A 14,347-nucleotide genomic window follows, 5' to 3' on the forward strand; every position below is an offset into this window, starting at 1 on the left:
CTCTCTAAAAAAATCCTGAAGCATGAGCGGGGACTGTGCTCAGTGGTGAGGGCAGATACTGCTCAGCCCAATCAGGGGAGCGCTGGGGCCGAGCCCTGCCCTCTGCCCCCAGTGAACCACCAACCTGGGGGAAAAACCTGTGTCTCCCCTGGCCCCTTTCCTCACAGGGGAGGAGGAAATTAAGCTGCAATGGCGGGAAAGCTTGGACAAAACGTGGCTTCCTCCTTTGGCAATTACGGGTCTCAGGAGAAAAATTCCTGGTTATGACAGTTGCAGCCAGTTCCCCTTTCCCCACACTCACCAGCTGCGCTATTACTAAGCATTAGGAAGCCTAAAAAAGCATTTTATGACAAGGACTATATTTATTCATTCTCAACTCACCCACTTGCTTTCATTTTAGGTTACTTGGCTTTTTGACTACAACTCAGCCTGATTCATCTGGGATACACATTTGAAATAGATGGGTGAAGAAAAAAACAGGTGACACAGACTTGCTCCGGGAAGCCAGAAGAATCAGCCTGCACTGGCTGTCTTCATGCTGCCCACAAGATCACACCAGCTGGGTGGGCTCATATCTCATTCCCTCGGCCTACAAGGCAAGATTTCATGGGCATAGGGTGGGAGTCAGAGAACTACAGAACTGCTCAGATCTGATGTACAGGTTATAAGCAATGAGTTTCAGCAATAAGTTAACACTTGCTGCCCTGTTCTGGTGTACTGCCCACATGCAGCACCTACCTCCTCACTCCTACCAGCCTCCTGTTTCCCACTGCACTCACCTGCCACTGTACCATGACACATCAGACAGTTTACTGCCCTTTTACTTCCCTACAGCCTCCTGCAGGCAGATGGGATGCCTGGAAACATAAGGCAGCTGTGATGGATTAGGGAAATTAAGAAGGGGGCTGTGAAAAGCACAGAAGGAGGGGAGAAGGAAATATCTATGTACCCTTTGCTTTTGCATTACTTTCTAGGAAAGGTTGGTGGAAGTCAGAGTTGGTACCTTCCCCATGCCTGATGGCTCCTGGCTTGAAGCCTGTCACTCCTGGAACCTAGGTTACAAGTTCAGGCCAGACGCAGTCTTGGCCTGATCTCTAGTGCCCTTTGGGGAACAGGTTCAACACCTGAAGTTCACATCAGCGTACTAGGCTGCTCCACGAGTTTTCTGCACCCTGGCTCCTGGTGGGGTCTCCTTTGGATCATCAGCAAAACCTCCCAGGCCAGCACCCCTACAAAATGCTGCCCTGTTTCAAATGATCCCTCACCCAGTTCTGAGCTTGAAACATTAAAATATTGGCAAGGAGTAAACATAATATTCAAAACCCCAGAAAAAAAAAACAAAGCATGAGTTTCATAATGCAGATCCATGCATCCAGCCTGAGTCTCAAATAAATACTTTACAGGTTTTTTTTCTAAAAAATTGAATATTATCATGTAAAAAAATAAATAAATATCTATTTATAAATAGTCCTTTCTTTGTATTCCTCTTGGAGTGAGTCACAACAGGTTTGCTGGAAAGTCTGAGGTGCTGTTGTAAGATGTTTGTCTCTCACAGGTGTAGGGCGAGCAGCTACTCAGGTGTTCAGCAGTGTGCCGGGGATGGGGGGGCACCATGGGAGCCCACCTGCCTGCAGCTCCATACTGCCCACACTTCTTGGGCTTGGTACAGGCAGGAAGGACCTAACAGAAGAGAGGTGTTTGGGGTTTTTTTCCTTCTTCAAAATACATGGAAGTTTTCAGTGCGAGGGTAAAGATCCTGGCTACTTGTGTTACCAAATGGGTCTTCGTAAATCTCTGTGTGAGGGGAGACTAAAGTTTTCCCCTCACAACCCCTCCAGCAGGCTCCAGCTTGGACCTAGAAGCATGGTGCCCACAGAAGACATATATCACATTTCCTCCCACTGCTTCTTTCTCTCCAAAACACTCATCAGAAGTCAGGGTACACACTCTAGGCATATTCCAGGAGGAGGCTGAGGTGCCTTCAGCACAAAACTGTGCTACGATTTTCTGAAGCAATGCCACCTCATTCAGTTTACCCTCACCTCAAGCTTGTATCCTTCACCCCCTGTGTCAGGACAGCCTCAGAGGACAACCAGCAGCGTCTCAGCCCCTGCTGCAGTGCAGTGCCTTGGGCTTTCCTCACGGAGGCACACTCTTCCCCTTAAACCCCATTTTATTTGAGACACATCTTCAAATCTGCTTCCTCCATGAGCTGCCTTGGCCATGCTGAAGGGTGGTTGTTTTAGAAGAATCGTGCATGAGTACAGCCACTGCTTGCACAACTATTTTGTGCACAAATCAGTAACAGAGCAATGCTTCCCCTGCAAAATGCCTTGTCATTGAGAAAGTGAATGTTTTCTAGCTGTCATCGCTGTTGGATGCCTATGGGCCTGGCTAAGCACGTTCAGGTTTCCCCTTCCCAGCATGCTGCTACCCAGCCATCTGGCTGGGGACTAATCCCTTCATGCCTCTCCAACACAGCCTGGGCTGGGCAGCACGCAGCCACTGCTGGGGTGGCCGGGCACAGCCGAGCCCCGCTGTCAAGCCCTGTGACTGGTGGGGGTGAGCCCTGCAGCACCCTGGGGAAAGGCAGACCTACCCAGCACGGCCAGGCTGGGTTTCTCTCCGGGTCACGTAGGTGCCTGAGGTAGCAGCAGAAGAGGCAGCCGAGCAGGAGAAGAGCAGTCAGGGGGACCAGCACCCCCACTGCAATGACAGTGGCCGGTGCCACGCTGCTGTCCGGATCTGTGGGGAAAGCAACAGGTACTCAGTTAGTGCATGGAGAAAATAAAACCACCCCCAAGCCACTTCAGACATCCCTTGGACAGTGCCCTGGGTAAGATGGAGTGGACAGGGGCACTGGGAGCACATGCCAGCACACACACAAGGGGAACCACCAGCAGACCTGTGCTTGGGGTCTGCCATCAGGCATGCAGCACCCAGCCCCTCCAACCTACCCAAAGCCAGCATGTCTTGTTCGTGTCTGGCTACTTGACAGGGAAACCCTGCAAGTCCTTTGCAGTGGCAGGGAAGCTGGAGCACATCATGGTGTGTAGTGGAGCAGGTGAGCAGTAAGTCTGGATGGTCCTCGACACCTCCTCCATCCCTCCCAAACCCAGCCCTGGCTGCTCTTCCAGGTGCCTTCTCCACCTGCTCCCAACCTTCTGAGGAGTTTCCTGATCTACCCCAGGTGTTTCATGTTCTCCTCCCTACTCCAGGACAGGAACAGGATTTCATACTGACCCTGCACCAGGCTGTCTGTGGGCAGGACCAGAGTCACATTTAGAGAAGGGTGTTGGATCATGCAGGCGATGGGGTACTCGTGGAGGATTTTGGAGTGGGTGTGAGTGAAATTGCTGATGACAGTTACAGTCTGGTTGCCAAGCTTGATGTGGTACTCCTTTGGTTTCTGCTGCAGGATGCTGGGAAGGTGCCAGGTGATTTTTGGAGCTGGTTTCCCTGTTGCTGAGCAGCTTATCCCCACTAGTTTCTCAGAGTTCTCAGCTTTGTCTGGACTGGGTATGAGCTTAGCCTCCACTCTGTGGTCCAAGATGGCTATAAAACACAGTGACAAAATCCATTACTTTCTGCTCATGTTTGAGCAAAGAGCATCTGTGTTTATCACAGATGTCTTGGAGGATAATCTTGCCTCTCCCTCCCCAACACCACAAAGCCACCCCCAAAGTGACAAATAAGCATGAAAGTGATCAGGCAGCAGTTTGGAAAAGAAGAGCTTGGAAAAAATCCCAAAGGATAAAAGAGTAGAAGCATCCTGTTTCAATTCTGTTATTAATGGCAGAACTGCTGCATCCCAACCGAGAAGTGGTGATTATGGGCAAGTAAAAAGCAACAGGTAGTAAAACCATAAAACCACATGGCCTCCTCCCTCTGAAAGGGCTGAACTGCTTCAGTGAGTCAAGATTCTTGATCTTTTCCCTTAGATGTATCTGCAGGATTAGCTTTACTGCTGTTTGAGATAAGTAAACTTGTGGACCAAAGGGCTAAGTGCATCTATGTATGCAAGACAGTAATAGCGAATTTGTATGGGGTTACACCACAGGATTTCACCTGTGGAGGCTTTGTGCTTGTACAACTTCCCTCTAGTGTCGGGTTTTGAGAATGTCATGGTACCCCTCAAAACCTTCATTAAAGATCATTTCTTCTGAACTCCTTCTCACCCTAGAGGATTTGTGGATGCTGTCACATTTATTCTTAGCTAGAAGGATGAACTACAGACATCATTCATGCTTACTCACTCATGTGAAGCCTGCTTGTTGATTCCTATTTATTCAAACAGTATTTGAAAGGAATAAAGAAAGGAGTGCAGGAAACTGTCTTCAACTTGATTAGAATTCCAGGGGAGATCTGAACACACAGGGACACGTCTATCCCCTGTGCAAAAATCACTTATTTATTCTTTGGCTGTAAAATCATGCCATAATTTAGGTCAGAAAGGACCTCTGGAGGTCATCTAGTCCAAGCTCCTGCTCAGACCCAGTCTAATTAGCTCAGTTTGCTCAGGCCAAGATCTCTAAATGCATGTAGCTCTGTTTGGGAGTGCAATCCCCAGGTTTCTGTATGGCAGCTCACCAGCCTGCCTTCTACTTCCATGCCTGTGCAGATGGCACAGGGGTCCAAACCACACTCTACTTCTAGGTCCCTGTTTCTGAGAATATTACTTTTTTTAACCATTTAAGTGCAGTGGTAATTCTAGTTTCATTCAAGTTTGAGTCAGTATGAATGCTCTCTAATTAAAGAAGTATCTATTACTATATATAGTAGTACTACATGTTACTATTTACATAGCAAAAATAATAATCAATGGTCAGCACAATATTTATGCTGAAATTAATTTTTGCCCCAACACTAGCAAACATATCACTATCATTTATTGATCCTACTTTTAAACAGCAACAAAAAAATCAGTTTATTCTTCTTAGGAAAAAAAATTATTCTTTTTTACTTTTAGGAGGTAAACAAGGATTTGCTTATGAATGAAGTGTAGCAGACACCAAATGATCCTGTGAAAGGGAGAAAAAGCTTGTGTCAGATGCATAACGGTGCCTATAACCTCCTGGTACAATTCCAGATGTACCTCACAAGGTTGTCTGGATCCTCCAAGCCATAACTGCCAGAGAGTGGAAGCAAGACATTCTATATCATCATTTTTGCCTTTAAAAAGTGTATTTCTCATTTTTTGCATCACCCATAGACAGAAACTCAAACCCCACAGGATTGATTAAATCCACTAGTGTTTCTCTGAGAGCAACAAAAAGTGCAGGGGGATTTCAGCTGGAATTTCTTAAAATCTCCCATGTACGAAAAGACAAGTGTCATAAACAGTTTATGTTTTGATTAATAAATGACCTCTGAACTTCTTCTTTCACTCACGGGATGCATAAAAATAGCATATCCACCCACAGCATTAACTTCAAATATTAGATGCAACATCCAAAAGTAGTAAAGGAAAGCTGTCACAGAGGTTTCCAGAGGGGATGAGAAAAATTGCTCAGTATCTTGGCAGAAACACATGCGCTCCACACCTGCTGTTCTTCTAAGCAACCCTCACTCTTCTCACGTTGGATCCCAAGGAATGATTATCATGTGAAAAAATCCTGTAGGGTTGAGCTTCCCATTAGCAAGTGTCCGTAATAGATGCACATTCGAAATGTGTAAGTGCTTGCTTTTGCAGTGAAATCCTGCTATGCTGTTTGTTAGCATATGCCTGCTGGTGGTGTTTGACACATACACTTAAAATAACCACTTCTTTTGCCTTTCATCTAAATATTTTCTTCCAGTGAAGAAGTACCGCAGGAGAGTCAGTATGCAAGTACTTCTTTTAGTAGCTCTTGCAGAGCAGTAATGCAACTGTTCCCTAATTCTGTGACTGTGGCAGTCTTCCCAAGGATTTGAAAAAGGGACTTCCCAGCGAAGTATATCAGCTTTGCTTATCTGTAATGGTCTTCTGTAAATAAAGGGGGACTGTCAGGTCATGATGAACTTTTAATGTTTGAAGGCTTGACAGTGGTCTCAGAGAGACTGGTAGAATAATTTTAGGAATTACAGTATGTCTTGTGATGACAGAAAACCTTTTCTAAACCTATGGGTGTTTACCAGCAACACCGTGCCTCAGTTTCCTTATCTAAGAATTGTGATGGCACCTCTCTGCTGTGCTCAAGACTTCCAGGTGAACAGTGTCATCTACAATGAAGGCAGAAGGTCTCTGAAGATGGCCCAGCAAATGCCCAGGGAATTTTGTGACTCTGCAAGTCTTGCCTATTCTTGTGTAGCATAACCTCCTCTCTTTGATCCCCTTCCTGAGTTTCATTCTCATTCTCTTTAGTGGTGAGAGTTGACAAAACATTTCCAAAGAAAAACAGAGGGGCAAGGTGAGCAGGCTGTTCATAAAAGACCCACTAAGCCTACTTGAAACTATTCTGTTCCAAAATGTGTTTGGCTACAAGGTAGGAAACTTCTGCTGCTTCTCGGGTGTTCTGTTTTCAGCCAGGCAGGTCTGACATTCCATCAGACATACCTGTTTCTTTTTACAGAGTGTTATACCCAGTTCTTACGCAGTTTCACTTCCCCTTGTCACACAGTGACGGTGCCTGTCCTGGAAGAGCCCCTTTTGCAAAGGCTGTTGCAGTTGGGCAATTACCAGCTTGTAAACTCCCTGGCAGTCCCCTCTGGAGGGCAAAGACATGGCAGCTTTTCATTTTCAGCTGGTGACTCCATCTTGCTCACCTTGCCCTGAATCCCTGAGCCTTGGGAGATTCCTGCTGGCTTCATGCTCCACCCCGGGGAATCCTCTGGGCTTCTTCAAACAAGTTCTTCCCATCGTTATGAGTTGGGGAATAAGGGAGTAAGACTGTGGCTTTTAAGTAGCATTGCATAAATTAGCTTCAATGAAATACACCATATGTGAACCAAAATCTTCTGTCACAGTGCCAAACAGTTTATACATGGTGACCCATGAGGCCAGGTTGGATAAAGCGCATTTCAGGGAGGGCACGGTGGCCCCCATGAGCTGACCCCTGGCAGCGGCCCCTGGGCCTGTGCCAGTGCAGCGGGAGCAGAGGGTTCACGCCTGCCCACGAGAAAAGTGAAACCCTTCTCAGTTGATGGGTTTTCATCTGAGGCACAGGAAGAGATGCTTGCAGGAGTGTGTGTGGCAGCAGAAAAACTTTTTTTTTAAAGTAGTGCTCTGGTGAAGTATGAACCATAGCCACAAGGCTCATGACTTTGGGAAATATTTCCCCCACTTGGATAACAAACCAAGGAAACAACAAAACAAAGCAAATCTAAGTCTGTGTTTAGATTTACACGATTAAAAAGAATGGAATCCCTCTGCAAGGCACTTCCATGTTTTCCTGTAATGTATAATCAGTGCTTAGCCTCTAAATGACTCAGGGCTGTGTATCTTTAGGAACACCTTCCTCTTCATATCTGAAATACTGAGTAAATTTCTCCTAATTTCTCTTTTCTGCTCTAGGAGCTTTTCCAAGAGAGAAGAAAAAGAACTTTTGTCCCAGGCTTGGTTTTCCCTTGTATTTCCCCTCACCCCGCTTTCCCCTATTGTTTAAGTCATCTTTCCCCTATAAGCCAGGGGCATCTTTTTTTTCCATGCAGAGGACTCCTGGCACATGGGTACATGTGTGGGCATACGTGTCTGTGTCTTTGTCAACAGAAAGTACTAGGGATAAACAAAATACTCTGCAAGGATCATGCCACCAGTGGCAGGCTCCAGACACCAATATTTTCCACATGGGACATGACCTTTGGCCAGTGTCCCCACAGCAGAGTCACCAATGAGAAAGTCAGGAGGCAACAGGGTGTCTTCAGGGCATGTTTAATGTCTCAGCTTTCTCACTGGCAGAAAACCAAGACCCTCCCTCAAAAGGTAAACAGCTTTTCACTCTTGGGTACATCTATTTGTTTTTCTTTCAGCTTGTACTTGCTAGCTGGCAACACTGACAATACTGCTGCCTCGGCTCATGCTGTGTTTTAACTATCTTCTTGAATCTAATCGATGCTGACCAGCACAAGATGTTCATGTGGGAAAGTCCACAAGTGTTGTATTTCAGCTTTTTTTTTTTTTTTTCCTAACCCTTTCCTGACCCCAGCCTAACTATTGTCATTTTTACTAAAGCTTCAAAAACATCTTCCAGATACTCTCGTCATGCATATGCCTCTCAGCCTTTTGAATACCTTGAATTTCTTTAAGACTGAAGGCAGAGTAAGAAAACAGTGCCTGATTTCCAGGCTTAGGAGGTGACAGCAGCGAAAGGAAGCAGAGGAGTGTGGCAGGCCAGCTGTCAACACAGTACACGGCCAGGGAAACTTGGAGGAAGTCATGTGTTACGCGTCATTTTTTGGATCGCTCTGTTGTTGACTTAAAGGGGAAGAAAAGTAAAGAATTGTTGAACACTGACTTCCCATCAGAGGTAAAACCAGAGAGGAAAGAAGAGCCAGAGAGAAAGATGAGCCACCTTTGCCACAGCAATTTAGTAATGACCAGTGGTTAGGGAAGGCTTTTCCCAGGGAAAACAACTTGATCTCAGATGATAGCCTGTAAGCAATTATGATGCCTTACCGTAAACCTTGAGACACATCCTGCCGGTGACAGCCCCTGAGGGAAACGTGTTGAAGATGCACTTGTAGCATCCTTCATCTTGGAGGGTGACTCCATGAAGGGAGATGGACGAGGCTTGTAACTCACTGTGGGAAAAGCTCACGTGGCCGACATAGCCCTTTGCTATCTTTTGGCCATTTATCATACTATAAGTTGCTATGTTGTCTTCAGCCCCGTCTGTCTCCTTCTGCCAGGTCACTTGTAGCACATCTTCTTTTGTGACTGACCGGCATGAAAAAGTAACATTTCCTCCTGCTCGGACTGACTGGACCTTTCTGTGCATCACCTGCACGGAGCCTGGGGGAGAAGCAGGTGCCATACTCAGCATTTCCCACCATCTTTTGGCAACCCAACCCCAGCAGAGCTCCGTCCAGACCCTCACCCTCACTCCTGAGCAGAGCAGCTCTGGAGGGTCTCTGCCCCTCCATCCAGGGAAAAAATGAAAATTCAGCTTGAAAGAATTGCTCTGAGAGGTTCTCTGTACCTGACAACCCTCACACAAAGCATCTCACCAGCCTGATACCTGTGCTGCAGACAGTGCCACCGAGAAGGGTAGTTCTGGTGTCAGGAGTGACTTATTTCCGTCTACTAAGATTCTTATCCCATGGACACCCATGGAGAGGTTCCCTAAACATTCGGCGGTGTTAAAAACCAAATGGCCATCAGTGCATTACTGCTCTCTAAGCCCTCCCGTGGTGCAGAAAGAAGCAAATCAGTAAAGCTGCTAAAAACTATTACATGTATCCACATGTCTGAGACTGACAAGAGAACAGAAAACCAGAAGGAAAAATCAAGGTAGGGAGGACCAGAGGCAAACTGCATCCATCCTCCTATCTCAGACTTCAGGCCATGCAGCTGGGAAACAGCTGAGACCATGTTGAACACCCACAGACCGAAAACATTCATAGCATAAATGCCATGATATTAAAGATCTCCAGGGAAAAGAAAAACAAAAAAATGAGTCTCCTCTGACAATTCACAGACACATGTGGAAAAAATATTAAGGAGACTCGCAGGCAAAATGAACACTCCCAGTTTGACAGCTCAGCTCTGCAGACCTCTTAGGATAACAGTTTTTTAAAGTTTATTTGTGTACATCAGCATGGGAAGGGACATAGCAGCAGGGACAGTTACAGCACTGAAAACATATAATTCAGTTTGGGTGAGTGTGGCTGCAGTGCCCAGAGGTACACTTGGCTAACCCACCTGACAAAGCTCTCTCAGGTCCTGCCCTCTCTGTGGATGTGGCTGTAGCCAGGCAAATCTCTGCCAGAGACCAAGAAGCCAGCTGCGAAGCTCTGGCAGTCATTTGCTTTTCAGAGCTCAGTAGTGCCATAGGCAGAATACCAACCATGACTGGAGAAGTTAGTTTGAAACAAATCCAGTTTTCTCTGCCTGAGTTTTAATTACAAAACCAAACACACCCACACTTGTAGTGACCTGAACAGACACCTACAAGCACCATGTCCATCACTACAAATAATTTTCTGGCTATAGCAAATTAGTGTCATACTCTGACCCAAATCCCAGCCACCACAGGAGATGGAATCAAGCTTCATTTACATGAGTCATTGGAAGCATTTGGACATTTGCCTTGTTTATGATCTGCAAATTGCAATAAATTCATACATCTGTCTGCAGCTTATAAATGCACTGATGGTAAATTAAGAAGAGGATGCTGTCAGCACAACCTGCAGTGACATGTCTGAAGCCCCATGTGAGCAGTGCAGTCACTTGCAGTGCCACAAGTGCCCTGTCACCCACCACTGGGATGGCCCCGGGGGGATGCCAGGCAGGGACTTCAGCACCCAGCAGCACAGCAGCAGGCTGGCAGGGCCACCGAGGTCCATAATGCCATCACAGTAACGAGACAGACAGACAGACAGACAAGGGAGTTACCTGATGCAATGGTCCAGATGCTGGAGAAGAGCAGACAAGCAACCATCATCTTAGCTGTGTGCTCAGTGAGATGAGCGAGTGACTGATCCATTGAGCATGGCTTCCCCTTTTTTATACACTTCGCTCTTACTGAAGGGACATTCCCCCTCCCTGCACATACGGTAACAGGCATCTCGTAAAAACCTCCTGGCCCTCCAGCACTCAGCTGAATAACAGAAATTTCAGGGGACGTGACAACAAAAGTCAGAGCCACAAACTGAAGATTTCCCAGCTGGGCTGCTAGATGGGCAGGTGTAACGGGTTACAAGGCTGGGTTCTTCACAAGCGCCCTTTCCATAAGGTTAGGTTTTTGTAAGAGCCTAAACACAAGCCCAGATTTCTAAGCTGGCTGAGCACCCAATATCTGTGGGCCACCCTGGTCTTGACCTGAGCTCAGGGAAAGGAGCTCAGGTCAATAGTCATGCTGCAATAAGTAGTACAAATGTCCCCAACATGTAACTCAGAGAACCCAGTTAGGGGTCTGCACCCCACATGTTAATCAGTGGAGACCCAGAAGCTGATGATGCTGCGGTAACACAACTCTTTACCCAGGTAAGGAGATCAGAGCAAGCCAAGTGCCCAACCAAGGGCATAGAACACATGTTGCCTCAGGGAAAAAGCAGAGACTTGGTCTCCCCTCTCCTCCACTGAGGTAACCCCCATATCTACAGGTCCATGCTACTTCCCCACACCTGTTCCTTGGAAATATAGAGCTGCCATCCCTCAAGCACACCCCTTCCTCTCTGCCTTCAACTGAGATGATATAAAAATAGCTCACAGAGCCCTTTTGAGTCATTGTTTTCGTGCCTTTTTTGCTTTGTCATTTTTACGCCTGTGTGTCTCTCTTTCTGCCAGCTGTGTTCCCATTGCTGAAACAAGCAAAAACTTCAGCCCACAGGTTGTGAAGTCCTCATTTGCTAACAAACTTGTACGGATTTCTGCTTCCTGATTAGATGACTTACATTTCTGCAAATTCTTACTGCTCCACATGACTATGATAGCATTAAAAAATGTTTTCTTGAGTTGCTGCAGAGATTAACCTTGAATCATGCAAATAGGTTGGGAGAAGCCGACAGGCTCACATCATAACATGACAAAAAAGATTCTCAGACATGCTTACACATACACAGTTCCTTCTCTCCTCCCACGTGGTAATTAATTATCTGAAAACAGAAACAGCTCCAGTATCACTATTCCTCTAAAGAAACATTTTAGATGAGTTTTCGAGTAGGTTCAGTAATTTGTTCCCGTCACTCTGCAAACTGCAACTGCTTCATGCTATTGTCTTGTAACTTTGAGGTATCACAGCTCATTTTCCTTTCCTTGAGTTATTTTCATAGTTGCATTTTCTTGAAAGATTTCTGGAAGGGCATTCTGCTCTGACCAAAATGTGAAATCAGTGAATAATGGTTCTTGTGGGGTTTGCAGACCATTTTACAGATATTAAGCAATGCAGATAGCTCCAACAGGCTCTGGACCAAGTCAGAGGGAAAACTACCAGCCTTGAAAAGGAGATTCACAAGCAAACATTTAATTTCCAACTGTCAGCCTCTCAAAACATCCAAAACTGAAAAAAAACATTGAAGATTTGCTGAAACCGTGTCCTTTTGCACCAAAGCCTCCTAGCAGGGTACAAGTGACCTGTGCAAATATTAATTCCAGGATTTGTTGGTGCCGTTACCTTAGCTCTGCTTCAATTTTGAGACTAAAGTTTAACAGAATATTCCACAAGCTTGCAGACACTGTTGAAGTCCTCCTAGCTGAACTTCGCCACCTAGTGATCACAAAAGGAACTGCACTTGATTTAAAAATGCAAGCCAAGTCGATGTATTTTTCAGCTCATAGGAAATGTTTTTGCCAGCTTCAACAATTTAAATTTCATCAGAAATAGTCTAATCTTCCAACCTGGTGCTGCTACATCAAACAGCTTTCATTCAGAGTAAACCTTCAGTCTTAGCGACATCCAAGAAAAAGATAGAGATGGGTATTGCAGTTGGAAAAATGTGTTGTCTTTAAATTATTAACAGCATCCCCTGCCTGGTGCTAAAGAGCCATGTACACTGGCTGCTTCTTCCAGGCTCTGCTTCACCTTTGACTGCTGCTGACACCACATGGAACCCAGCGATACAGGGACCTCCCTCCCAGGCTACATCCCTGCATCTCTGCAAGCCCATTTGACTGTTGCAGCATCTCTTTCTGATGTCCTCTTCCTCCAGGGACCAGCCAACATCAGCAGCTAATCAGCTTCAAACATAAGGTAGGCAGGAATATGAGGTCAATTCATTAACCACACCACTTATTTCAATTTTGTGAGAGCATCTTTAAGTACATTTATTCAGACAGTTCCTGATCTGCTTGTCTTTGCATTGACTGCTGGTGTCAGTCAGATTGCTTGTCAGTCAGGTTCCATGCTCTCCTGCTTCAGTTGCACAGCGGCTTCATTTCTGAGAACAGCACACCATGCCTGAGCTTCAGGCACTTTCCAAAGCCAGTGAAAGCTTGGGAATAAATTGGGCAAAAGATAGTTCTGCAACCACTGCTTGAAAAACCCGGTGAGTCATACTCTTTCCTTGCTTTCTGTTGCACTAGGATGGTCTCTCTAGTTCCCAGTAAAACAAAAAAGGACACAGAAGAAATAATTGCAGAGTCACTAAATGACAACATTTCCACACAGACCAAGTGACTAATGATATCAATAATAACATAGTTGAACTTCTGGAAAATGTGATTGACGGGAGCCACTCAGGCAAAACTGTAGTCTAAACCATTGTTTTGTCAACCATCAATCTAAACCATTAATTTTTCAACCCTCTAAAACGAGGTTACCAACCATGTAGCTGCCTGCCTTGTCAGCAGGATTCAGTGCCACCTCTCAAAGCACTGCCTGTAAAGAGAACAAAACAGAGGGAGAAGGTTTCAATCCACTGCCAAACTGTAGTGACTTTTGGAGGTTTGTTCATCAGCACTAGTAGTAGATGTTACTATTGGAAAGCAGCTTGTCAAATGCTATTGAACAGGCCTGGTAAGTTATAACATGTTCATAAATAATGCCTGCATCCAGCAAATCCCTCTCCATCTCAGCTGGGTTTGGAGAGCTGCAGTACACTGGGATAAAGACAGTAGCTGCATCTACCACCGTATGCTGCAGCCTGTGTCACTACATTGGGGTGGGCTGTGGCAGGACCTGCAGCCTAAGTTATGCTGCAGGACCAGGTGGGTGATACTAATATGGGCAGGGTTACAGACAAAGTGTCATGTTTGTGCACAAGTTTTAGATCAGATGGCACAGGGTAGTTTTTATGCAGCCACAGCTGTTTTTCCTTGGTCATGTTTGACTTGGAGGTATTTGATCTGTGGTCACTTCCCAAACTGGGCTCCCTCCCTCCACTACCACACTGCCATCAACTGCAGTAAAGGACTGCAAATTACATCAGACAGCACTGAAATCTGATGTGGGACTGCCTAGCAAAGTGCAAAAGAGAAACAAAGGAGTGGTGTTGCTTAGCCAAGACCTAGTTTATGGTGGCCTGTGTCCATCTGCAAAACCACGTTACTGGGAGACAGCACCTGTTGTGAAACTGTCCAGTTAACTGCACAACACTTCTTACCTCTGTTTTGATGAAATTGCTGCAGACACCTGAAATCTTACAGAGACTTTTTTTTCTTTTTCAGCAACTTACCACAATTACAATGTGTGAACTGAAACACACTTACACCCTGAGCCATCAGCCCTGCAAATTGTACATCTGGTTCTTCTGATTTTCTTCTTCCTTGTAG

At 45.8% G+C, this 14,347-nt stretch overlaps 1 protein-coding gene across 1 annotated transcript; it reads right to left on the reverse strand.

Moving 5' to 3' along the window:
* Window positions 1-2,404: 2,404 nt before the first annotated feature.
* LOC113479123 (OX-2 membrane glycoprotein-like) lies at window positions 2,405-12,722 on the reverse strand. Its single transcript, XM_026846843.1, is given in 5 exon segments — window positions 2,405-2,745; window positions 3,244-3,555; window positions 8,594-8,929; window positions 10,532-10,681; window positions 12,608-12,722. Coding segments are annotated over 5 exon segments (1,254 nt in total).
* Window positions 12,723-14,347: the final 1,625 nt, after the last annotated feature.

The sequence above is a fragment of the Athene cunicularia genome (genome assembly GCF_003259725.1).
Source record: "Athene cunicularia isolate RWA chromosome 1 unlocalized genomic scaffold, athCun1 chr1_part1, whole genome shotgun sequence".
Taxonomy (NCBI): Eukaryota; Metazoa; Chordata; class Aves; order Strigiformes; family Strigidae; genus Athene; species Athene cunicularia.